The sequence below is a fragment of the Pipistrellus hanaki genome (assembly GCF_964339955.1).
Source record: "Pipistrellus hanaki genome assembly, chromosome: 2".
Taxonomy (NCBI): Eukaryota; Metazoa; Chordata; class Mammalia; order Chiroptera; family Vespertilionidae; genus Pipistrellus; species Pipistrellus hanaki.
Genome location: NC_140504.1, coordinates 165,485,947 through 165,511,314, shown reverse-complemented (window position 1 = coordinate 165,511,314; position 25,368 = coordinate 165,485,947). Strand labels below are relative to the sequence as shown.

The 25,368-nt window shown below is 54.3% G+C and overlaps 1 protein-coding gene across 1 annotated transcript in view; it reads left to right on the top strand.

Annotated features, from left to right (window-relative positions):
• TRABD2B (TraB domain containing 2B) overlaps window positions 1-20,305 on the top strand; it is a 198,788-nt gene extending 178,483 nt beyond the window's left edge. The window contains exons 5-7 of the mRNA XM_084872358.1: window positions 1,193-1,283; window positions 4,484-4,753; window positions 14,865-20,305. Of these exons, the coding sequence (XP_084728484.1) occupies window positions 1,193-1,283; window positions 4,484-4,753; window positions 14,865-15,093 (590 nt within the window). The 3' untranslated portion in view covers window positions 15,094-20,305. The remainder of the gene's footprint in view (window positions 1-1,192; window positions 1,284-4,483; window positions 4,754-14,864) is intronic.
• The last annotated feature ends 5,063 nt before the right edge of the window (window positions 20,306-25,368 follow it).

Sequence of the window (25,368 nt, the reverse complement as noted above, 5' to 3'; positions counted from 1 at the left end):
AGGGAGGGAGAGCACATTTTCCTAAAGGTCTCTGGAGTCAAAGCTTTCTTCACAGAATCTTAGAGCTAGGGGAGGCCATGGGTTTCATGTAGCCCACTTCCTCGTACATGGAGAGAAAGAAGGCATGCCAGCCTCATGGGTTTGCTCAAGGTCTCAGGGTGAGTGTAGGGAATCCCGGCCCAGTGATCTTAGGCAGTGGTCCAGAGGTGGCTTTCAGGGACCGTGGTGGGCTGGCTAAAGAGATTGCTTAATGGGGAGATTGCTGGCGAGTGTAGAGCCAGCCGGTGAGGGAGTACGGGCTCACCCTCTACTTCAGCCACGGGGCAGCCCCCACCTGTCTTCCTCTGTGCTGGAGTCTCTCCTTTCCCCTGCAGCCCGTCCACCCTCTGTGCTCAGCCCTCCTTGGGGCTGTCAACATGCTGACCTCCCAGCTTCCCACCTGTCACCACCCGTCACAGGCAATTACCGTAACCGTGCGGGGAGTTCCCCCAGGTTCCGGGATGAATGGTGAGCAGAAGGGAGCTGCCTGTGGGCACATAGGTGGGGGCGCCAGGGCCCTCCACCACTCTGCCCACACTGACCAGGTTGAGGAGACTGAAGACCAGGGAGCAAGAGGGGCTCAACAGGGTGCCAACTTCCAGCAGCCACTGTGTCCACAGTCCCTCAGCCTCCCAAGAGTCCTCTTTAACCTTCCTAACTGGAGCCTCGCTGTGTGCTCAGACCTCAGGCCTGTGTCCCACCGAAGGATGGTGGTACCTGCTCAGCTGGGCTGTGGGTTATGTGATTTAGACTTGTATTCTCAGTTTCTAGTACAGGATGGCCTCAGAGCAAGTGCCTCATGAATGTGCCCCCCGCCAATGGAGTGCTGTAGGCTGCCCCTACCTACACAGTCCGGGCTGGGTCAGCTTCATGGTATGAGGCACAGCGATGCCTGCAACGGGACATACTGAGCCTTCACTGCACACTAGCACTGTTCCTCCACAGCCACTCTGGAAGTTGCTATCACAATCGTGCCCACTTTACAGACGGGAGGACTGAGGCACAAGAAGGTACCACCAGAGCCAGGATTTGGACCCAGGAAGGTGGCATCAGGACATCTTCCCGACATGCCGAACTGCTCGGGGCCTCGGCTTTGACGTAAGTCCCTGGTGTTTTGGCACGGAGCTGAGCCCACTTGTCTCTTGTGTTCCAGGTCACTTCCTGGGGAACAACACAGTCATTGACGTCCTCCGGCAGGCGGGGCTGGAGGTGGAGCACACACCCGCAGGGCAGACCATCCACAGGTAAGCAGCGGGGTGTCTGCACCATGGGGCTGGCTGGCCTGCTGCTGGAGGTCCACAGGGCAGGACTGACCGTGGGCTGCATGGCGGGCTGCCCCCTGCCTCCCTGCTCAGGCCCTCTGGTGAGATGGGGCCTTTGTAGGCACTGGCCTTGACCAGGCACCTAAGAGAGGAGAAGCTAGGCTGGAGGTGGGGAGACTAGACAGGAGGCTGAACAGGAGCACAGCCTTGGCAGGAGGGAAGGGTGGCGGGCCTGGCAGAGGTGGTGGAATGGGAGGAGGGTTAAAGTTTGAGAGTGGGTCAAGATTTGGAGACTGGTGATCAGGTGGGACGGAAGGGCTCTGTAGGACGCCTGGGTGGCTGCCTAGAGGACTTGGGGATGCTGGGGCTCTGAACTGAGATGGGGCCACGGTCAGCGTGAACAATGGCTTAGCCTCTTTCCTGTGTCCTAGCCGCACCCGCACCTGGTCCTCACCGTCCCCTGACCATACTTTTCCCCAGTGCTGCCTCTTGGCCATGCCCATCGCCTCAACTGTCTTGCTAGAACACACCACTCCACTCACAGAGCCACATAATGGCATCCTCTCTTCCGTGGGGGGTTCCTCCCAGGAGCTGCCCAAAGGCTGGGGTCAACTGGGTCCCTGTGTGGCCCATAGTGCCAACAACAGGCAGGGAACCACAGAAGTGTCAGCATGCTGGGCAGCTCCGGCATCAATCACAGGATCCTCGAACTCAAGGGTCCCATGCAGCCTATGCTCCGCCCAGCCTTTATGAAAGAACTCTCCTCACCAGCCCACGAGGGTGACCATAGTGTGATTTGGACCCCCGTCCCTGACGTTACAAGACCTAGAGTCCAAAAGAAGCCTGAGCGATCATAGTTAGTGTTTGTAGTAGCTCACTGTGTACCAGGATCTAAGTGTTTCTAACTCACTGGATCCTCATGACAGTCATGTGTGGTAGGAACTACGAGTGTCCTCATCTTAAAATTGAGGAACCTGAGGCCCAGAGAGGTGAAGTCACCTCAGAAGGGTGCACAGCTCAAGTAAATGGCAGTCTAGGGCCTCCCTGACCTCCTAACCACCCCCTGTGTCCGATCTGGGGGTCAAGGTGGACTACAAACTTCCTGGGCTCCTTCCTCTTCTCATCTTCTGAGCCAGCCTGACAAGATTGCTCTTCTTGAACATTTAAGTGCAATACAGTCAGACGGTGCTAGGCTGTGTTGAGGGGTAAGGGACAAGGGAGTCTTGAAGACAGAGTATTCTTCAAGCTCCCCCTTCACCTTGAAGCTCATTGTATCTGAGGTCAGGTTAGGGATGGGGGTTGGGGGCAGGCTGGAGAGGCCGCCTCGGCTCCTATTCATCTAGATCCCAGGCATTAGAGGAGGGTCCCCTTCTCCTCGCCCCACCCCCAACTCCCCACCCCAGACCCAGTTCCTAGGGCTCTCAGCCTGGTCTCTGAGTGCAGACTGAAACCCTGCGGGTGGAGTGAAGGAGCAGGGCTGCTGTGGAGGGCCCAACAATACAAGCCATCATGGCCACAGGTGCTTCCTGGAGCCATCTTTTTGTCTGCCTGTTTTGAATTATCTCCCCAGCATCTGCGGCATCTCCTGGACCCTGGGAATCTGGAGCTGCCGTGGGGACTGGGGGTAGACAGGCTGAGCTGATGGCCTTGTCCCCCTCACCCACTGTGCACACAGGAGTGCCGGGAGGGTACAGGCTGCTTGCTGCCCTGGGGGCCACTTAACCTTCGCAGTTCCTGAGACCGTGGCCAACTTTCTCCCAGAGACAGATGGCCCCTTGGGATTCTGTTTGGGCCACAGACAGGAGAGAATAAAAGCAGAGTTGCAGAGGATGCGCCCAGGCTAAGGGGTGACTGGGCACACCTCTGTAGGGAATGTGAATTACTCACACCCAGGTGGATGTGTTAGCGCCCGCTACAGCCAGGCTCATTTGCTTGCTGGCCAGCATCACAGAGAGGCTTATGTGCCAGGCATGTGACCATCCTCGCGAAGTGAGTAGCATTTCCACTCCCGTTTTGCAGCTGACGGCTGCTTGAGAGAGTTGTGTCACCTGTTCTTAGTCACACAGCCTGTAAGGGGCAGATCCAGGATGTGCACCCATGTCTGTCAATCTCCACTGCTTAACACTGTCCTGCCTCCCTGAAAAGGTGCTCAGGGGAGAGTGTTAAGTGCATGAATGGGTAGTTGACTGAATGACATAAGCAACAATGTTAATATTTAATTAATAATATTTTAAATATATGCTTATTGATTTCAGAGAGGAAGAGAGAGGGAGAGATAGAAACATCAATGATGAGAGAGAATCATTGATTGGCTGCCTCCTACATGCCCCACACTGGGCACCAAGCCCACAATCTGGGCACATACCCTGACCGGAATTGAACCATGACCACTGAACCATGCCGTTAATTAATAATTAATAATTATTAAGTTAATAGTTAATAATCTAATTATTGATAAATATTATTTTTTACATTAATATTTAATGACTATTAAATATTGTAATAATTACTATTAAGTTAATAATATTAATTACCTAACTGTTTCAGCTGCTTGCTATTTGCCAGGCACCTACATAATCCCAATGGAGCTATTACAGGTATAGGCTGTAATATCCCCATTTTACAGAGCAGGAGACTGAGGCACAGCAGTTAGATAACTCACCCAAAATCCCTCACCCAGAACTTGTTGAATAAATGAGACCCAGGGCCAGGGACACGGTTCACTCCCTCCCCTCCTAGTAGTCTGAGCTCAGACATCACCGGCAGCAGCCGGCAGTGACCAGACCACTTTCCCCAACCCCACCCTCTCCCCTGTCTCTGCTTGGTCTCCCCAGCAGTCATCACCATCTGACATCTCTATGTCTTACTCTCCATTTTCTGCTTCAGATTGTTGGCTCTGCTGGTAAAGGGTAGGACTTCGTTTAGGTCACTGCTTCTGCCCAATTCATAGAAAAGTGCAAGGTAGATGCTCAATATATATTGAATCAATACATGAAAGAATGAGTCTAAGCTCCGTCTCTCAGCCCTGGACACTGGTTGTCCTGGGTTATCCTCCCCGGGCCCAGGAGAGGCACGCTAGCATCTTCTCTTGCCACAGCAGCTCACCCATTGATTTGCACCCCCTGTCCCACATGAATGACACGCTGCAACATGTGAGCTTCATGAGCTGTCGCCCTTTCCAGCCCTGCCGCCGGGAGCCCTGCACCCCCTCCCGAGAGGACCTCAGCGAGCCCGGCCCCCGTGACCCCTGCTGCTGCCGCCCCCGCAGCACCCTCGGTGACCCCCACCGCCCCGCCTGAGGAGGAGGACCCAGCCCTATCCCCACACCTCCTGCTCCCCGACAGCCTCAGCCAACTGGAGGAGTTCGGGCGGCAGAACAAGTGGCACAAGAGGCAGAATAAACAGCAGCGGCCGCGGCAGTTCAACGACCTCTGGGTCCGCATTGAGGACAGGTGAGTGGGGAGGGGCAGGCTGCTGGGAGCTGGGCATCTCTCCAGGCAGCCTCAGGCCCCTCGGAGCCAGGCACACTGTCACCCACAAGCCCTGCTTGGGGGGGCCGGCAGGTGAGTGCACAGCAGAAACCTTAGCGTCGGCTTGTTCCCATCCCCAAAGGACCTCCTGTTCCTCCTTCAGGCTGATAGAGCACACGCACATCTCACTTTTCATTGTTATCCTCGGAGTGAGAGTGAGTGTAATGTTCTTCATTTTAAAGGCGAGGGACTAGAAGCTTCCTTCAAGTGCCATGGACAAAAGTCTGCTTTGCCCTTGATTGCCTAGGATGAACCTGGTGTGCAGAGCGGGCTCCATGGGAGCCAGGAGGAAATGGGACAGGCTGGCTACAGCCAAGGACATGAGCTCCCTGTGCCTGAAGCTCTCAGTGGATGACACCCTGGCAAAGAGGCTGCAAGAGAGAGATGGCAGAGGACATCTGGCACCCTGAGGCTGTGGGCTCTGTCTCAGCAGGGGACAGGGAGTTTGTGATAAACCTCTTTAAAAATGGGCAGGTGCAGAAATCCCTCTACTATACCGATACCTCCCTGTCCTCTGCCTGAGTGACCCTCCCCCACCCTGCACCACATCTGCCTGGCTATCACCAAACTCCTCCTGCCCTCCCACCTCTCCTGCTGCCGGCTCAGTACAGTGCAGTCTCCCTAGTTTCCACTTTGGGGCAAGAATCTTCATATTTGGTGAACAGCGTCCCCAGGGCACCCAGATGTCCCAGGGAGTGACCATCAGTGAGAGGCAGAGACCTTCTCTCTGTGGGAGCCGCGCCCTGGGCATCGTGTCCCCGCAGTGGGCCCTCAGAGACGAGGAATCTCCATCTGGACCTCCTCAGAGTTTCCAGAAAGAATCACCCTGGGCCCTTGTTAAACACATTCCCAGGCCCCACTGCAGACCCCCTCCCCCCCCCCACAAATCAGCACGTGCAGGGGCCTGGAGAGCCGCGTGGTGAATGTGCACGGGAGGTTCTTCTGAGCAGCTTTGGAAAATGCAGACCCCGTTCTGCCTTTACAGATGTTGAACCAAGGCCCAGGGCAGGGGCTTGGCGGGATCACACAGAAATCAGGAGCTGCCTCCTGCGCAACGCAGGCATGATCTTCCAGGTCTGAGTCATCGGCATGAAACTGACATAGTCCAGTCCGCTCTCTTAACGTGCTGGGTGTGCACGATCTTAGAGAGACTTCCAGCAAACAAGAGTCGAGTCCATTGTTCCCTGGGCTGTGTGTTGGCTTGAAGCGCCTGACGTGGGTTCCTGGGAAATGTACGCTGCAGAGCCCTCGCCAGCCCGGCCTGCCTGGGCAGAGGCGCTGCTGCAGCTGTGTTGGCTGCAACACATTCGACTCATGTGCCCAGCATGGGCCCAGCATGGCTGCCCCCTTCAGACGTGGAGCGAGGGCATGGGGTTGCTGAGCTGCTTCCTGCAGCCTGGGGAGGCCCCGATGCCCCCTAAAGTGCTCTGATCCAGCGGGCCCCGCAGCCGTGAGCAACCTGCCCAGTGACCAGGAGACCCAGCCAGGGGCCGGTCCAGCCCCCAAGGTGACAGGAGGCTGGGCTGTCAGCTTCAGCAGGAGACCCCCAGCCCCTAACCATGTCTGAAAGGTAAATTTGGGCAAATGACTCCAAAAACAGTTTCCTTTTCACAACACGTAGCTCTGAAACACAGAGCCTGGTTTCAGGAGAAGAAAACAGCTTTTCTTCCCGGTCCCAACAGGTAAGCTATGGTTGGGTAACGTTCTCCCATCTGGTCGGGCTGGAGAAGGAAGTTTCCACCGACAGGCAGCCTGTTTGTTGAACATTTCCCTGTTTCTTAGGTAGCAGGCCTGGGCTCCAGGGCGGCCTGGTGCAGGCGCAGCTCCTGTGGCTCCAGGTCCCGCTCTGTCCTCTTCAGGTTCCCCAGTTCTCCGAGAGGAGGCTGAGGAGAGCTCCCTGGGAGACTAGGGCCCGTTATAGTCCTTCTAACCAAACTATTTTCTTTGGGACTTTAATTTCATTCTGTTTTCTCATTTTCTTCCCCCTGAATCCTCCTAGAGCCATCCCTCTTCTCATCTCCCCCCCTCCATTTCCTCCTCCCATCCCCTCCTCCCATTCCCTCCTTTCCACTGCCTCCTCTCCATCCCGTCCTCCCAAGCCCTCTTCCCATCCATCCTCCCATCCCTTTCCCTCCAATCCCTCCTCTCCACCCTCTCCTCATCACCCCCTCCTCTCCATCTCCTCCTCTCTGTCCCCTCTTACCCCTCCTCTCTCCACCCTCTCCTCTTCACCCTCTCCTCTTCATCCTCTCCTCTTTATCCCCTCCTCTCCATCTCCTTCTCTCCATCACCTCTGACCCCTCCACTCCACTCCCTCCTCTCCATCCGCTCCTCTCTGTCCAGCTCACCTTCCACCAGGAATCCTGCATCAGGGTCCTAACAGGCTTCCTGGTCCTAGCACATCGCTGCCCCTCAGCTTCAAATTCTTTGTAGCTCCCACCATCACCAGGTTAACTTCCTGCAGTTTTGCCCAGATGCAGTGCCTGCCACCCCTTTCCTGCTTACCCGCTGCCCCTCCTCCCAAGGGATAGAGGGCTCTGTTTGTGCCAGGCTTTGGGCAGCCTCTCTATGGACCACGCCAAGCCCCCAGCTCCGCTTTTGTACTTGCCTCTCTCCTGGCTGGGGTGGGGGGTGCCAGTGGGCATTTGTGAGCTCCTGTTCGGTGCCAGGCACTTCCATTCACCATGTCCCTCAGTCCTCTCAGGAGCCCCTGTTTGATGAATAAGAAAACTGAGGCTCAGCGAGGTCAGGTAGCACAGCAAGTCAGGGGTGGAGTCTGTCTAATGCTAAGGGTCACAGTCATTCGCCCACCATGAAGATGCCCTTGCCACTCTCACCTGGCGAGCGTCTCCCCATCCTCACTGAAGTCTTCCTTCCTGCCCTAGCTTTTCTGCTGCCCCTCCCCTCGTTCCTGTAGCGCCTGTGGGTGTCTGATCCTGAAGTGGTCGCACAGACTTCGATTTCTAGATTGCGTTTCTAGGCTGGGAGCCCCTGGGGGCCAGATCTGGGTTGGACTTCTGTGCGTCCCTGGAGGCCTCGAGGAGGGTGTGTTGAGGGAGAGGAGGGGCGAGAGCCAGAGGAGGGGCTGCAAGCGCCTGGGCAGGATACCACCTGGAGCAGGCTGGCCTCCCCCTGCCCCTCATTATCCAAGATGTAAACACACAGGAGGAAGTTTAGAGAAGCAGCAGCCCGTGGCAGGATGATTTATGGGGACCCGTGGAAAGTGCCGAGCCTGTGGCCGCAGATGGCCGCACGCCGGCGGCAGAGGGCTCCACGTCTGAGAGCCGGGCAGGGCAGCAGGGCAGGGCCGTTCCCGGGCTGGCCTTGAGCAGAGCATCGCCCAATGAGCTAGGATTGGTGGCAGTTTCTCCTTTTGTGCTGTTAGGGCCTTGACTGGTCTTTGAAGGCCATGCCAGCTCTGTGGTTCTCTGAGTCCACAGGGTGTGTGGAGGGGGAGTGTGTGTGTGTGTGTGTGTGTGTGTTTGGGTGTGTGTGTTTGGGTGTGTGTGTTTGGGTGTGTGCGTGTGTGTGTGTGTGTGTGTGTGTGTGTGTGTGTGTGTGTGTGGTGGGGTAGAGGTTTGGATGAACAAGGAAGCAAGGTGGTGGGCCACCAGGATTGGAAGGACAGTCATAAGGGGGCAGGTGCTGCAAGAGCTGGGCATGGCCTGAAGCAAGAGGGCATCAGTAGGTGATGGACACAGAGCATTGGGGGTGCCACCATGTAGAGGCTGAGGGTTTCAGACAGGGGTCATTGCCTTCTGGCCCTCAGCTTCCCCTGAAGTGTGAGCTGAGGACCAGGGCTCCAGCCCCTGGGCTCTGGGCGGGCTCTGCACCCCTCCTGCCGACCAGCTCTTCCTGCCTGAAGCCCTCCAGTTTTGCTTCCTCCTAGCCCAGCCCAGCCCTCTCCCTGGGCAGGGTGGTAGGCTGGAGGCCAGGACTATTAGAGGTAGAAGATGCCCCCTGAGAAATGGGAAGCAGCTTCCTCAGTGAGTAAAAGCACAGACAAATTCAGGTAGAACAGGATGCTAAGCCCTGCACCTCATACTTGCTTTGAGGCTTAGAGGGTCAATGAGATGGTGCTTGTAAAGTGGTACCAGTTGTCTCCAGGATTGGTGGCCAGTGGTGAGCCTTTGACTCTCAGTGACTGGTCTAAGATGCTCCCCTCACAGCAGGAGCTGCTCACGGGCCTTTGGCACATCGAAGACTCACAGCCTTACCCCCTGAGCAGGAGCTCATTGGCCCCAGGCGGATGCCCAGCCCCATGTGAAGTGCTGGTGGGGACCAGAGTAGGAAGAGGCTCAGGCCATGGCTGAGCAGGGACAACTCCCCACTATGTTGCCTGTGCTGCCTGCGAAGGGAATCAATCCCTGAGGGCTGGGGGGGTTGGGGCCCTGAGGGTCAGAAGTGACCCTGGAGTCTGAGGGGTTTTCCCACAGAAAACCACATGGCCAAAGGGGTAGAGGCTGCCGTGGACCTGAGATGCCGGGATGCTGAGCCGCAGGCAAACCCAAATTTTTTTTTTTTAACTTTTCAATTACAGTTGACATTCAATGTTACTTTCTATTAGTTTCAGGTGTACCGCATAGTGGTTAGACGATTATATAATTTATGAAGTGATCCCTCAATAATTCTAGTACCCACCTGCCACTAATACATAGTTATTACAATATTACTGACTGTACTCCCTATGCTGCACTTTACATCCCCTGGACTATTTTGTATCTTCCAATTAGTACTTGTTAATCCCTTCACCTTTTGCATCCAGCCCACCACCATCTGGCACCCTTCAGTTTGTTCTCTGTATCTACGAGTCTGTTTCTATTTTGTTTGTTCATTTATTTTGTTCTTTAGATTCCACCTGTCAGTGAAATCAGACCATATGTGTCTTTTTCGGTCTGACTTACTTCACTTATGGTAATACCCTCTAGGTCCATCCATGTTGTTGTGAATGGTAAAATTTTGTTCTTTTTTATGGTTGAGTAATATTCCATTTTATATATGTACCACCTTTTCTTTACCCACTTGGGTTGCTTCCACATCTTGGCTATCGTAAATAATGCTGCAATGAACATAGAGGTGCCTGATTTTAGAACTAGTGTCTTGGATTTCTTCAAATATATACCCAGAATTGGAATTGCTGGGTCATCAGGTGGTTATATTTTTAATATTTTAAGGAACCTCCATACTATTCTCCGCAGTGGCTGCACCAAACTGCATTCCCACCAGCAGTGCCCTAGAGTTTTGTTTCTTCCACATCCTCACCACCACTTGTTGTTTGTTGACTTATTGATGAAGCCATTCTGACGGGTGGGAGGTGATAGCTCATTTTCTTTCTTTTCTTTTTTTTTTTTTTAATATATTTTTATTAATTTTTCACAGAGAGGAAGAGAGAGGGATAGAGAGTTAGAAACATCGATGCGAGAGAATCATCGATCAGCTTCCTCTTGCACACCCCCCACTGGAGATGTTCCCGCAACCAAGGTACATGCCCTTGACCGGAATCGAACCCGGGACCCTTCAGTCCGCAGGCCGACGTTCTATCCACTGAGCCAAACTGGTCCCGGCGTGATAGCTCATTTTCATTTCTCTGAGCATTGGTGACGTTGAGCGTCTTTTCATATGTCCATTGGCCATCTGCATGTTCTCTTTGGAGAAGTGCTTATTCAGGCCCTCTGCCCATTTTTTAATTGGATTGTTTAATTTTTTTGGTGTCAAGTTATATAAGTTCTTTATAAATTTTAGATATTAAGCTCTTATCAGATATATCATTGGCAATATATTCTCCCATTCAGTGGGTTGCTTTTATTTTGTTGATTGTTTCCTTTACTGTGCAAAACCTTTTTAGTTTGATGTAGTCCCATTTGTTTGTTCTTTCTTTTGTTTCCCTTGCCTGAGGAGATATGTCAGAAAAATATGTGACCAAAAGGAAGGTCAGAGAGTTTGTTGCCCAGGTTTTCTATAGTCACTTACATTTCTGCCCGTGTTTGTTGTGCTTGGCTCAGAGAGGCCAGGCCCGGGCTGGAACCATAGTGAAGGGATCGCACTGAGACCTCCACCCCCAACATCAGGGCCACCTGGCACCAGGCCCTCCAGCATTAGGATCCCCTAGCATCAGGGCCACCTGGCATTAGGGCCCCCCAGCACCAGAGCCCCCTGGCACCAGGCTCTGCTGTCCCAGGCTCCATCTCCCCTTGTCTTCTTAGAGCCTGCTCAGAAGCCACCCAGGACACAACCCAGCCGCCCCTTGTGTTGGCAAGAAACCCACAGCCCCAGGATTCCCATAACCCAGCCTGGGTGGCTGTTGGAGACCCTCTGATGCCAAGATTGGCCACCTGCTCCAGGAAGAACTGTGAAAGGGCCTTGGGGGACAGACAGCTGACACTATTCAAACACCAGCCTGCTTTTCTGTGCTTTATACTTTGGACTTCAACCTTCTGGCTTCTGCTGCTAGAAAACACTGAAAAGCCCAAGGCTCCTTCATTGTACACCTGGGGAAACTGAGGCCTGGAGGACAGGACTTGCCCAGAGTCACAGGGCAAGCAGGAACATAGGGAAGGCTAGAGCGGGGCTGTTGCCTTCCCCTCAGGCAGAGGGTCCTTCCCCACCCCAGAGGCCCCTCGGCTCAGAGCAGACTGGGCCCCTCAGTGCCAGCCGTCTGCGGAGCCTGGGAACACTCACAGTGTTTGGTTTGGCTTTGAGGCCACTTTGCCATGAGACACTTTTCCCAGCATGGGGCGGGGTGGGGGGTGAAGGGGGTCTGGACTCGGGAATAAGCTCTGTGAGCAAGGGAGGTGGGGCATTTGGAGGGGCTTTCTGCCCCCGCCTGCCGCCTCCCCCCATTTCCCTGGGACTCCTTCCAAGCAATAAGCCCCACTCCACTCTGGCTCTGAGCGGGAAGAGAGGTGGTTGCATCTTTGGTTTTCAAAGTGTAAAAGCAAATGCCTTCAGGTGCTTTGTGAGACAGTTTTCATAACTCTTATGGGTCTTCCTTCTATGGCCTGGGCCCCCACTGCAGCTCCAGCACCCCACCCAGCACCCTAGGCTCCCCTCCTAAGGCCAGACCTCCTCACCTTGCTGCTGCTCAGACTGAAAGGACGGGGCAGCAGTGGGGAGGAACTTCCGTGGCCTTTTGTGTTGTATGCAGAGATGGGGGTCCTTTTCTTAGAAAAGAAAGGGAGGGAAGGGCCTGAGGCAGTGACGCTGCTGGGCATGGGTTTTCGAGGTCCCAGCAGGAAGCAGCACACTTCACCTCAGGCCCTCCTATCGCACACTTGCTCCTCTGCACAGTGAGATCGGCACCCAGGCCGGGTCAGGCTGGACAGCAGACTGCCCAGGACACATCTGTGTCCTAACCTACTTCTGGCTCAGTTTCTGCATCTTAGTAATGGGGACGATAACAAAGGCACAGGCCCAGCATCCAGCACAGTGTCTGCCAGCATGTGGGAAGTGCTCTATGAATGGAGCATGTTATTATTAAGGGAGACACATGCAAGCATATTAGTAGTGATGACAAAAATAGCCAATACCATGTAACATATGTGCCTGGCATCATTCAAAGCTCTTTACAGAAACTCATCCTAACCCTGTGTGCCCTGTAGGTACCTGTGACATAATGTGATCAGTGAGAAATGTACAAGATTTTATGGGAGCCTGAATGTTCCCAGGGGGCATTGAGGCTGCAGGACAAAGAGGCTCCTAGGTGAGGGAACATTGAGTCTGCATTCGAAAGGGAGTAGCATTCGAGTGGGAAACTGGCCACAGAACATTAGATGTGCCTGGAGAGGGTTGGCGTGTGCTGAGACGTGAGGTCAGCGGGCCCCAGACCATGACCATTCTCCAATGGCCTGAGGCATGGGATGGAGAGCACAACAGGTCAGATGTTGTGAGTTATAAAGGGCACTCAAAGCACATGGTCTGCACCCTCCCTCCTGCCCCAGGAGCATGTCCCTCTGTCCCCTGTGCATGGCAAGAGTGTGCTCCCTTCTCTCCTGAGGACCTCCTGCAAGGACCTGGCCCTTGTGGTCAGAGCAGAGTAAAAGAAGAGTAAAGACTTTGCTTTGAGCAAAAGTCTAGACCCCATTCCCAGAGCAGAGAATCCAGCCCACATAGGGGCAGGGCAGTGCTTGGTGACTACAGGCTGCCCCACCCACCAGCCCCAGGATGAGGCTGAGTCAGGCTGTGTCCCAGGCATCCAGCCGCATGGCTGTGGGGCAGGGCTGTGGCCATGATGCTCAGGGATCTCGTCCAGGTGACTGTGGCCTAAATGTTGGGACCTTGTACCCAGCACATGGGAACTCTGGCCAGGGTGGGGTGGGGGGGCTTCCAAGAGACCCTGGGGGTGAGCAGCCTGTCTGGGAAGGAAAAAGTGGAGCAGTGTCTCCTATGGAGGAGGCTACCCACAGAAAAAGATCCCCATCATGGCACACAACGCAAACGTCTCCCAGAGAGGGGCAAGCTTCCTGACACCCGCATGTACTGTGTGCCCCCCGCCCTGCATCCTAGAGCAAGTTGTGCCTTAGTTTCTTCAGAAGTAAACTGGGATAACAGTGGTACCTGCCTTTGGGGTTGTTGTGAGAAGCGCTATATTCTAAGGGCTTCACACAGAGCCGGCACGGGCCCTACTCTGTGAGCACCTCTCCCTCCTGCTGGGAACCCCTCAGCCACATGCAAGCTGGACTTGCTGCCTTCATAGGGGACTGCAGAGTCACCTTCCTAGCCCTGCACTGGAGTGGCCCTCTGTATCCCCACTGTTTCCACTGTCCCCTCACATCCTTGCCCCTCTGCTGTTTGGGGCTTGTTGGATCCTCGGCCTGCATGTCCATCTGCCTCCCCCAGCCCACGGTCCGTAGGGCAAATGTGCCCACAGCTTCTAGGGCCAGCCCCTCCCTTTATCCCTGAGCCTCCCCTCCCTATGCCCTCTCCCTTCCCCTGTCCCTGTCCCTCTATTCATAATTTTCCATCTCTCTTTCTAGGACTTGAACTGTGACCTGCTCCTGCACCTTGCCTGGCCCCCCTCCTACCCTTCACTTCCCACTGGCACCTTCCGTCAATCTTTTCTTTCTCTCACTCTGTCTCCCTGTCTCTCTCCCTTCCTAACCTTCATGTAAGCTTTCTCGAGCCAAGATCCTTAACCATTACCTCCAAAGCAGGATTCTGTTTTTATAAGTTCATGGAGAACTGCACCTTTCACTCAAACTCCCTGTGGTTACGCTGACCCCAGGGTTCCTGCCCCGTGGAGGTGCTGCCTCCACATCCTCAGTGACCTGGTCATCGCATGGCCCCCGTGAGCCTCCGTTTTCTCCTCTGGGGAAGGGGGTGGTGCAAGCCACTGTGAAGGTTTGTTTTTGTTATTTTTAATATATTTTTATTGATTTTTTACAGAGATGAAAGGATAGGGATAGAGAGCTAGAAACTTCGATGAGAGAGAAACATTGACCAGCTGCCTCCTGCACACTCCCTACCAGGGATGCCCGCAACCAATGTACGTGCCCTTGATTGGAATCGAACCTGGGATCTTTCTGTCTGCAGGCCGACGCTCTATTCACTGAGCCAAACTGGTTTTGGCGACTGTGAAGGTTTTTAGAGGACCAGAGATACTCTCAATAAATGACTGCTGGGATAAGGGGGTGGGGGAGGGGTGGTGTATGTGTTTTGTGGGAGGGCAATAGGAGGGCGGGGCATCTGTATACAAGGTGTGGAGGCCGATGGCCCGACTATGACCCCAGCTACACTTGAATTACACTTTAATTCTCCATAACACTTTAATCCCCTCTGCCTGGGACTCCGTTCTCTTGAGTGGTCACACAAGCCCAGTGGCTCCCAGTGCCCAGCCCACCTACTCCCCCGCCCCCTGGAGCCTGGCACAGGAGGGTGTGTGCAGTCTCGGGAGCTCGGCCAGCCTTCTGTGTGGCTCTGGGCTGCTCACTTCCCCTGTTTTCTTCATTTCATAAAGTCAGATCTGCACCTTCAGGCCACAGCCCGGGATGGGGCTGCTGAGCCGTCACTCAGAGTTCTATGTGTTCTCTCCTTCCAGCACCACCGCCTCGCCACCCCCGCTGCCCCTCCAACCCACGCACAGTTACAGCTCCGGGACCGCCGGGCCCCTCTTCCAGCTCTCCGACCAGCTCCAGCCGCAGGAAGCGCCAGGCTCCGCCAGCAGCTCAGTGCCTGCCCACTCCCAGCCGGCCCTGGGCCTCCTCCCTGCCATCGTCGCTGCCAGCTTCGCAGCCCCCTTCCTGCTGCACACCTTCGGGCCTTCCTGACCTCGGCTGCCCGTGCAGAGAAGCCAGAGAAACCGCAGGAGGGTCTGTGGCCACACCCCACTGCCCCTGCCACCCCGCTCCCAGGGGGGCCTGACACCTCACGGGCAGTCCAGTCGGGATCCGTTAGAACCCTAGAGCTTTATTGTACCCGAGTTACATCTTCTTTTTTGTAGAAGGATCTTAATTTCCCATAGTGCTATGGGGCTCTTTTGTAAAATACGTGTCCATATTAAAAAAGAAAAATGTATTTATTCCACCGATAAAACTATTTTTATGTGCCCTATATCAATTACCCCCTAATTAGTCCCAGCGCACACCCAGGCGGTGAAGCCAGGCTGTCAGGACTTCTGCGACCTCATGCGGACCTTGGCGGTGCAGCGCCTGCTCTGGACCGGAGGAAGCCTCCCGTGCCTGGGTTTGGCTTCTCCCACCACGGGGACCTCGGAGGGAGGGGCAGGCAGACAAGCTTAGCTTTTGTGAAGCTGGATTTGGGAGCCAGAGATGTGAACGCTGACGGTCCTTCCCTCCCGTGGATGCATCCTAGGGCTGGGAAGATACTTTTTCGGAAAGAGAATGCTGCTATTTTGTAAACCCTGGGTGTCTGTGAAGGGGCCTCCGGAGCTCTTGGTAAGTGTTCCGACCTAAGCACTGGGTGGAGGAAGAGTGTCGGTGCTGAGGGAGGTGGTTTCCCAGGCCCGTGCGCCTGATGGTTAAACCAAGATCCAAAGAGAGGAAAGTGGTTGCCCAAGGTCACACAGCAAGTGGGAGATACGGGACATGAATCCAGACCTCTCTGCTCTGATAGCATTAATCCAGCTTGGGTTACAGGAGATGCTACTGAAGTCGCCACCAAATGGAATGAGCTGGATGGACGGACAGGGGTCGGCACAAAGGGCAGTTTTAGAGACGGGCTCTAAGAGTCACGTGGGAATAATTGTAATGAGAGCCACCATTTTGTCCAAAGCCTACCATGTGGCAGGCACTTTGCACACTCACTTTATCACTGATCCCCACGCCAGTTCTAGGAGAGGCAACCATCCCCTTTTCACAGGTGAGGAAACTGAACCCCCAAAAGAGGCAAAGGGACTTGCTCAAGGTCACCCAGCCAGGACATGGCCCCAAAGAAATGTGACTGAGAAGTGATGCTTATCTCCTGGCTCAGATTCTGCCACGTTCTCTCTACACAGGGACGCCCCACGAGCCAGCACAAGCTTCTTACTCCGCCAAAGAGACTGTTTGGCCACAGTTGCTCATGTGGGTCACTCTTGCCAAAGGGCTCTTTGTGTGTGCCACGTGTCCCAGGCCCAGACTTGTCTTATCCTAAAGCCAATGAGAGGCTTTTCTGCCAAATAAGAGGCTAGGGAATGAGGGGCAGCTGTGGGAAGCGTGGGGAGACTGGCAGCCAGTCAAACAGGGATAGTCAGGCCGCTCCGCCTCAGAGAGACAGACCTAGCTCCTCTGCCCCCGAGGCGGTGGCTGAGAAGGCAGAGGACCCTGCCTTCAAGTCCTGGACCCTCATAGGCCTAGCGGCGCATCCATTACAGGTCCCTGGCACCGGAGATCAAAAAGAACCCCTCATCTGACCTCTAACTGTAAGAATAACAATCAGGCCGGGGAGGGGGTGTTTCCCCAAAACTGCACAGCTGGATATCTGCTGAATCCCAGACCAGTGCTCTCCAGCGTCACTGGCAGTGCCTGCCTAACCCCAGTCCCAACTGGGCAGCTGTCCCTTCTGAGTCAGTAGGGTCCAGTGCAGCTCTATTGGATGGTCAGAGGTCCCACTGGCATCTTGGCAGGCCTCTGAATTCTTATTAGCTCAGCCCTGGATGGATGTTTTGGAGCCTGAGACCTGGCAGGGGCCCTGAGCTCTACTTCAGAGGGTCCAGCCAGCCCCATGGGCACCAGGCTGTAAACCGAACTTGACCCCGGCCAGGGTATATCCTTGGCAGAAACGAGACTTCCTATTTCTGAGCGGGAAGGGGCTTAGCTGAGTTATAAAGCAGGCTCAGAGGCCTGGGGGACATCAAACACTTCGTGCGGAGCACTATTTGGATGAGATAAGTGTAAAGGAATTAGAAACACACAGGCCAGATTTCCCTCTGCTCCGGGCAGAGTGTGGCATGCGATGTATTGAGATGGAACTTGAGGTTAATTAAAGATGAAGCATTTGGGTAAACAGTCCAGGCACCTGACTGCGTGCCCAGATCTGTGCCAGGCACGGGGCCAGAGGTAAATTAATGCAGTGTGTGATTATCGAGCACACGCAGTGCCAGTCTCCATGTCGGGCCCGAATCTCGCCACCTTCCCGATCTAGAGGAGCTCAGCCTTGAGAGAGACGCACAGCACCGTCCTGGGCTCCTAAAGGAACATCGAGGTTATCCTATCCATTCCCTAACCAGCATATTCAGCCCTGGTCTTCCCCAGATCCCTCCTTGGTGCAGTTCGGGGGATTCCAAACTCTCCCCCAGATAAGCACTCAAGCGTTTAAAGGAAGATGGATGTGCCAACTGGTCCGGTGGACGTGTGCCGCCTGGACAGGCAGAGCCAGCGTGGGTCAGACATCTGCAGCCGAAGCGCGCTGATCTCCGAGGACCACCCACTGGCCGGGGTTTGAAATGAACTGAGCTTGCTGTTTATATCCCAGAAGACCCGAGGCACATTTATGGAAATTGAATGGCTGGGGGTGCGTGAATTCTCTCATTCTGGGCCGGAGAGCCTTCATTCCATCAGTGGCCAATCACACACTTGGAAATGCTCTATCCACACCACTGCTGACATCTTTCCCAGCATGTGCTATGTGCTCAGCCTCATAAAATGCCCCTGTTGTTCTGAGAGCATCGCGTACACGTCTTGGGGCTTTCACGTTGGCCTTAAGACAGGCAGAGAAGATGGACGGGTTGAGACCCAGCAGGTTCCGTACCCTGCCTAAGGTCAGTGGTGGCCCAGATCCCCTGTCTCTCAGGAAACATTACTGACTGACCCAGGAGTTTTCCGGGGCTGGTCAGCATAGTTGTGCTGCCAGTCTTGTTCCAGGCTGCCTGACACCCGCAGCAGGGGTAGGCCGGGACCGAAGGTGCACAAGTCAGGCTATCAGTAGCTGCACTGGCCGCTGAGGGCCCCTCCACCTCTGAGAGTCAAAGATCTGGAGTCCAGGCAGTACGAACACCTGTACTGACCAGCAAGGTCACCTTTGCTCTGAAAGACTATTAGTGAGTTTTCCTGATGTCATCGAATGCTCCATCTTCTATGTCTTGGCCTCAGCCAGACTTGGGCAAACCTAGAGGCTCTGGGTTCTGTCCTACCTGCCCAGCCTCCAGTCTGGTGCCATTGACATCAGATCCCAAGGAAAGGTCCTCCACCAAAGGAAAGCTGATGACAAACACCGTGAAGGCTAAGACACGTTCTGCCTGGGAACGACTGCTTTGATGGTTTCTGTGCCGAGGACAGAATTGGAGCTGGCTATACTGTTTCAGTGGCCGTGGGAGAAGAACCACATCCTCAGCCTGCCATTCTAGACTCTCCATGATCTGGCCCTGCTGCTTGCCAGCCGCATCTCTCATCTCCAACACTCTGCGCTTGACCAGACCGAACTGTATTTGTCATTTCTAGGACAGATCAGATGTTTCACACATGCTGCTTGCTAGGCCTGGGAAGTCCCTTCTCTTACCCTAACGGCTCAATTTTTGAGAATCAACTCAACTCAATGACACCTCCTCCAAGAAGCCCCCTGTGATTCCTTTGTGCTTTCTAGCATCTAGCACAACACCCACTGAGACTGTCTAATGGCATGTGTGCTCTCTTATTGGACTCTGAGCTCCATGGTGGCAAGAGTCATGTAAACTCATATCTATATCTTCATCTGACACAAAGATGGCACTCAACAACTGTGCAGAAAGGGAAGGAGAGAGAAAAGAATGAAGGAAGGAAAGAAGGAGCGAGGCAGATGTTAGCTTTGCTAGTGGAGTGGTTTGTACAAAGCCAAAGTTGTGTGAGAGTGGGCAGGTGCCTCTGCAGGTGAGTTTCTGTCAGGAGAGGAGTGTGAGCAGGGGCAGTGGGCACCCTGGCTGGAGAGAAATGGCAGAGAGTTGAAGTCTTGGCAAGGGACTAAGGCAGATGACATCGAGAGCCCCTCCTGGCTCTGTAATGTTCAGGTTCTTTGAACATTGTGATTTTTCCAAAACTTCATCTGAGCAGCCAAAAAAAAATCACCCGGCTGGCTGTCTAAACCAATAAGGTTCAGGAATCAGTCCAGCCGCGCGCCACAGTTCTCCAAGAGCCCAGCCAGGCTGACGGAATTGGCAGGCTTGCCGGCTGCCCCGGGACAGGGGGACTTCTGGGCCCTGGAGGAGAGCTGAACTGGAACCCAGGACCCTGGCTCCAACCCAGAGCTTATTGCCTTCCTGCCCCAACCCTTGGAGGGGGAAGGGGTCATGAGAGCCCATGGAGCCTCAGCTGGCCCTGGCCCGTCGGCTTCTCCCACCCTTTCTCTGACGGTGGCACTTCCTTCCCTGAGATTCTCTGGAGAGTCCTTCACTTTGCTGGGTGACCTTGGGCAAGTCCCTGCCCCTCTCTGAGCGTCTATTTCCTCATCTGTCAAACAGAGGCCTTGTTTCCAGCCTGGGGTGTTCTGGAGATATGGGCAAATGCTGTGTGCAATCTTGGGGCTCCGTGAAGGCGGGGCGCCACTCCTCCCCAGGATCAATGCTCGGCTTTCCTCCCAGGGCCCGCAGTCCGCCCTGGGCTTGGGAGCAGGCAGCGAGCAGGGGAGGCGGCAGAGTAGCTTCACAGGGCCCCTCCATTCAGGGTCCCACTCGGGGGCAAGTGTGCTTTGAGTGGGGTCTGAATCTCAGAAGTTTCCGGTGGGGCTTTCAGACACCTTGAGCCCCTGTAGCTGGGGTGGCAGGGCCTGGCTCTTGGCCAAGGGAGATTCTGACCCAGAACAGAGGCAGCCAGAGCCCCGGGCCCCAGTCCTGGGCCTCGGAGGGATCGCAGAAGTTCCCTGCCAGACTCGCACTGTGTGGCACATGCTTCAGACCTTAATGTATTTGAAAGTATCCGTGATGCTGTTCTTTCAATCACCTCTCCCCTGCACCTCTGTGAATTATCATGAAGAGTTCTTTAAGAATATAATAGAAGACAAAGAAAGATGCTATTAATGTTATTTTGCCAAAAATATTTTTGTAGCATAATATATTAATAAAAGACATTATGAATTCAGCAGGATGCATCTCTGTGTGCTGACGGGTCCCCCCTCCTGCCAGAGAGCATGGAGGGAAATTGCCTTTGTTGGGAGGGCCAAGGCCCGAGGCAGTAGCGTGGAGGGACTAGGACAGGCCCATTTTCCATGCAAACCTCAGGCCGGTTCCGGGAGGGTGGTTTGGGCAGCGATCCAGTGGCTCGAGGGGCCTCATGCCAAGGGGATCCGGATAACTCTCTCCAGCAAGAATGAGCTGCCCACAGACCTCAAACCTGAGGTCCACCCTCGGGGCCTCCCTTTCTCTCGCTCCCTCACTCTCCAAAACCTATTGATTCTTCGTTATTCTTCCTTTCTCCTCTCTCCATCCCAGTGCTAGAGCCCAGACCACCTCACCTTCCTCTGAGCCACTCACTGACACCCACAGCTGTGTCCCCTCTGGTCCACTCTCCCCTCTGCAGCCTGAGTGAGCTCTCTAAACCGCAAAATGATCGCATACCGTCCCTGCTTTTAACACACTCGTGAGAGGGCACAGGCATCTCTGAGAAGCCCCAGCGATGTGCCCTCCATGGGAGGTGGGGGGACAGGGGCAGGTCACTGAGAGGTTGGTGGGGAGAGGTGTCTGCTTCTGGAACCGCAGAGCCTTCACCACAGGCAGGTCACTGGCCGTGCTTAGTGAGCTCTTGCTGGCTCCTACTAAGAGCAATGTGGGCTGCGGGTGGTGGGCCCACCCCTCAGATAAGATAATAACGCAACTGGAAAGCTAACATTTATTGAACATTTATTATGTACCAGACAATGTTCTAAGCATTTGTAAGTCTTCAGTCATTTCATCCCCACACCTGCTCTTGCTCTCTCTAGCTTACAGATAAAGTAGCCGAGACACAGGGAGGTTCAGGAACTTGACCAGGTCACACAGCTTGTAAATGCTGGAGCCAAGATTGGAATCGAAGCAGCCAAGCTCCAAACCGATTCTCTGAACTTCAGCTCAGCGATGCTGTGCTGTCCTATGTGGGCTGTGGCCGGTGAGGGCAGCAAGGCATCCCCATCCCCTTTCACAGGCCGGTGGGTGAGGTCAGGACCCATCTGAGTCTCAGGACAGAGCCTCTCCCATGTCCTGAAGTCTGCCCAGACCTCTGTCCCATCCATCAGCTCCTAATGCAGAGAGCATGGGGAGCCCCATCATGATGGTCTCAGTGGTGTGAGGACTCCTGCTATCAGGAAGGGGGCTTCTGTCACACACACACACACACACACACACACACACACACACACACACCCTCCTTATTGGCAGAGTGAGACCTAGTCCTTCTTTGGGGTAAGTAGTCCTCAGCTTAAGTGCCCCCTGGAGAAGCTATTGCCCAGGAATGGGGTATCAGATACCATGAAATGGGTGGCTGAGGAGACCAGGGACTCCTCAGAACCCCTGACACACTCCTCTGCACAAGGCAGTGGGTGGCAACGGGGAGACTCCAGTGTCTGTACCTTGGTACCTGGAACACTCAAGTGTCCGCATTTCCCAACCTTGGAGCCCCGGTGCCCCCTCCTAGCTTTGCTCTGAGCTGGCTCCGCTGAAGTACCCTTCTGGGGAGAAACCAGATGCCCTGTCTGATATTATTAGATCATTAAATTCAGAGGGACCCCATCTTGGCCCCAAATTTTGGTGGGGCTGCCCCTGACAGAAGGCTTCTCTATATAGCTACCAAGCTCTGAGCTGGGCCCATAGGGGAAGCTAAAGGGAGGCGGGAAAGGGCTTCCCAGAATCCAGACCCACTGCCAAGAAAGTAGTGAGTGCCCCAATATGGGAATTGGATAACAGAGGAACTCTCAATGGAGGAGCCATACCTCCCAGGGCAGAGGCAGGCTGATCTCTCCCACCTCTGCACCCTCTGATCTCTCTGGACCTCAGTCCCATATCTACATGAAAGGAGGTGGGTCAAATGGTATGCATTAAATTCCTTTGGAAAGCACCATCTTTGTGTGGAAGACTGCTCCATGGGACTTGAGGTAGGAAAAAACAGCTTCTCCCTCCTCAGAGGAGCTGGGGGGCAGATACCTTTATGATCAGGGCGAGAAGTTTTATCATTTCTTTTGCAAGCAAAAGAAAGAAGTGAGGAGCTAGGAGGATGGAGAGACACTGAAGGAGGTGTGCACAATGCCTGCTCCCCCGGGCAGGGGAGTGGGAACGGGGATTTGCAGTCAATAATCATTTTCCGGGTGTTGTGAGAGGCTTCACTGCATCAGCTCTCCCAGTCGCCAATAACCTCCACTGCTTGGGATAATTTGGAACAAGGGGCGACCATGGGAGAGGCTAATTTTTCTTTTTAATCCTCACTAAGGATATGTTTTATTGATTTTGTTTTAAGAGAGAGTAAGGGGTAGAGAAAGAGAAAGAAAGGTCAATGTGAGCAGTAAACATTAATCCGTTGTCTCCCAAACTTGCTCTGACCAGAGATCAAGCCCACAACCTAGGTATGTGCCCTGACTGGAATCGAACCTGCAACCTTTGGAATATGAGACAATGCACCAACCAACTGAGCCACTAAACCAGGGCTGTGGGAATTCTCGTAGCCAAGTTCACATGGAGTTCAATGACAGGACAATATCACAAGAGTGTAAGTTCCAAGGCTTCAGGAGCTCTGGGAGGGCTTGGACCCCTGCCCCGGAGCTGGGTGTCCGAAATGATCTCAGTCAAGTTTGTTGGAGCAACATGCCCTGGCTGTCTGAGCTGCAGGTGGACAGAGACACGCTAATACCTGCCTGCCTTCGGCTTCCTTGAGCTAAAGGACCCAGGAACTCCAGAGCTCAGAGTCTGCAGGAAGCCCTCCCACCTCGTCATTACCTTCCAGGGCCACCCCAGCCAAGGAAACACCCAGGCCTGGTGAGGGGCAGGATCCGGGCTGGGGCAGGCTGGGTGGGGTGAGGGTGGGGGGCCTCCAGCTGCTGCTGTCGGCAGCCAGCAAGCCAGCCAGACAGGGCTGGCCACTGTTACAGCATCATAAAAAGAAATTATTTTCAGAAAATATTCATAATACCCTGTTTTATGTCAGTTCTGGGCTTGCAAAACACTTCCTGTGTTTTCTTTTTTTGTATTTTCCATTTCTTCCTCCCCATCAGTCACGAAAGAGAAATGATAAAGTTTCCAACCTGAAGACACAAGCCCCTTGGCAAGGCTGGGGCCTCCCAGGCTCCCCAGAAGGTTCTCTGCTCCTTCTCACCACCTCCACTTCCCTGAGCCTCTGGAAGGGTGGGCGGGGCTGAGCAGGAAGGGAGCAGAGGGCTTGGGGAAAGGAGTGCAGGGGGCCATAGATGGAAGAGAAAGAGAATACACAGCAAGCTGGAGTGGGGATCCAGAGAAGGGGAGAGGGATCAACACAGAGATAGACAAAGGCAGATGGGAGACAGTCAGACTTTCTGGGGAGAGGTAAAGAGAAGAATGAAAGAGAGTAGTGGAAGAGGCCTAAGTGGAGAGAAAGAAAAAAAAAAAGAAAAAAAAAAAACAGACCAGAGAGTCAGGACCAAGGGGAGTGAGAACTCAGCGGTGTCTGTCGAAAGTGGGGACCAGGCACAGACTCACTGAGCAGGCTGTGGCCTGGGATGAGTAGTCAAGATGGTGGGCCTCTAGGGACAGGTCTGGGAGCAAACAGTGTCCTCCTCCCGGAGGATCTTGAAAACATGAGCTGCTTCCCAGGCTTGCCTGGCTCCCCAAATTCAGTAGAGCAGCCCCTCACCCTTCCTCCGCCATACAAAGGTCTTCTAGGTTCAGTCAGATCAAAGGCTGGTGGTCAGGGGGCCTCAGCCTCATTTCCCTCATCTTTTGAATAGGGACAATAAAAATGCTTCCGGTAAGATTGCAATAGGTTTTAATGAGATAGTGAATGTAAAATTCCTGGACATCAAGACCCAACACATGTGTTGATGGTTGTAGCCATGTGTTGGAGGCCTGTGAGTATTTTATTTATTCATTTATTTATTTATTTATTTATTTATTTAATATATTTTATTGATTTTTTACAGAGAGGAAGGGAGAAGGATAGAGATGAGAGAGAAACATCGATCAGCTGCTTCCTGCACACCCCCTACTGGGGATGTGCCCGCAATCCAGGTACATACCATTGACCGGAATCGAACCTGGGACCCTTCAGTCCACAGGCCAATGCTCTATCCACTGAGCCAAACGGGTTTTGGCTTGACCTGTGAGTATTTTAGCACAGCCAGGCACAGCCGTCAAGGCCAAGGTGATGCGGCTGGAGTGGAGGGCAGTGGCAGGTCTGGGCCCCTTTGCTGTGCATGTGCAGAAGTTGGTACCTTATCAGGAAACCAATGGGAGCCCCTGAGGTCAACTAGGTGACCCTGAGCACATCACTCAAGTTCTCTGTTCCTCAGTTGCCCTGGGATGACATGGAGTGACCCATTCTGGTGCTGAGAGCACCGTGTGCAGTGCGGAAGTCAGGCCGTGCTGCTGTTACGGTATCTGATGGGTCTGATTTCTCAAATCACCCCAGCTGCCCCATGCAGGACTGAGAAGGTGCACCCTGGACTAGGGCATGGAAGGAAGGAGGTGCCAAGGAGTGAGGAGGCTGGCTCCAGGACCTCATTTTCACACTTTGGAGTCTGTGCTGAGAGGTTGGGGGAGGGGAGACGGACCCACTGTCACAGGGATCTGATCAGTGTGTCCCTGAGCACTGGCCGAGGACGCCTCACTGACTTTGACCTGGAAGGTGTGGGGAAGGTGGCAGGGGAGGCCGGTTCTGCAGTGGCCAGAGTTACATGTGAGGGCGGTGGCCTACCCGCTGAGGCACATGGACGTTGCCCTGCGGGCAGCAGGGAGCCCCTGGCAGCTTTAGGATGGAGTCTCTTCCTCCCGCTGAGTCTCTGTGCCCACCAGCAAAAGGGGAGAGGATGCCCGGCTCACAGAGCACCGTGAGGACTTAGGGGAAAGAAGGTGGGCCTGTGCTCTGCACACCCTGAGTGCCCTGAGGTCTCTGCACGGTGATGAGGATGATGAAGGTTAAGGGGCCCAGCTCCCTGCCCCACTGGTCCCAGGGACAGGACACATGAAGTCACATGGTCCCAGGACT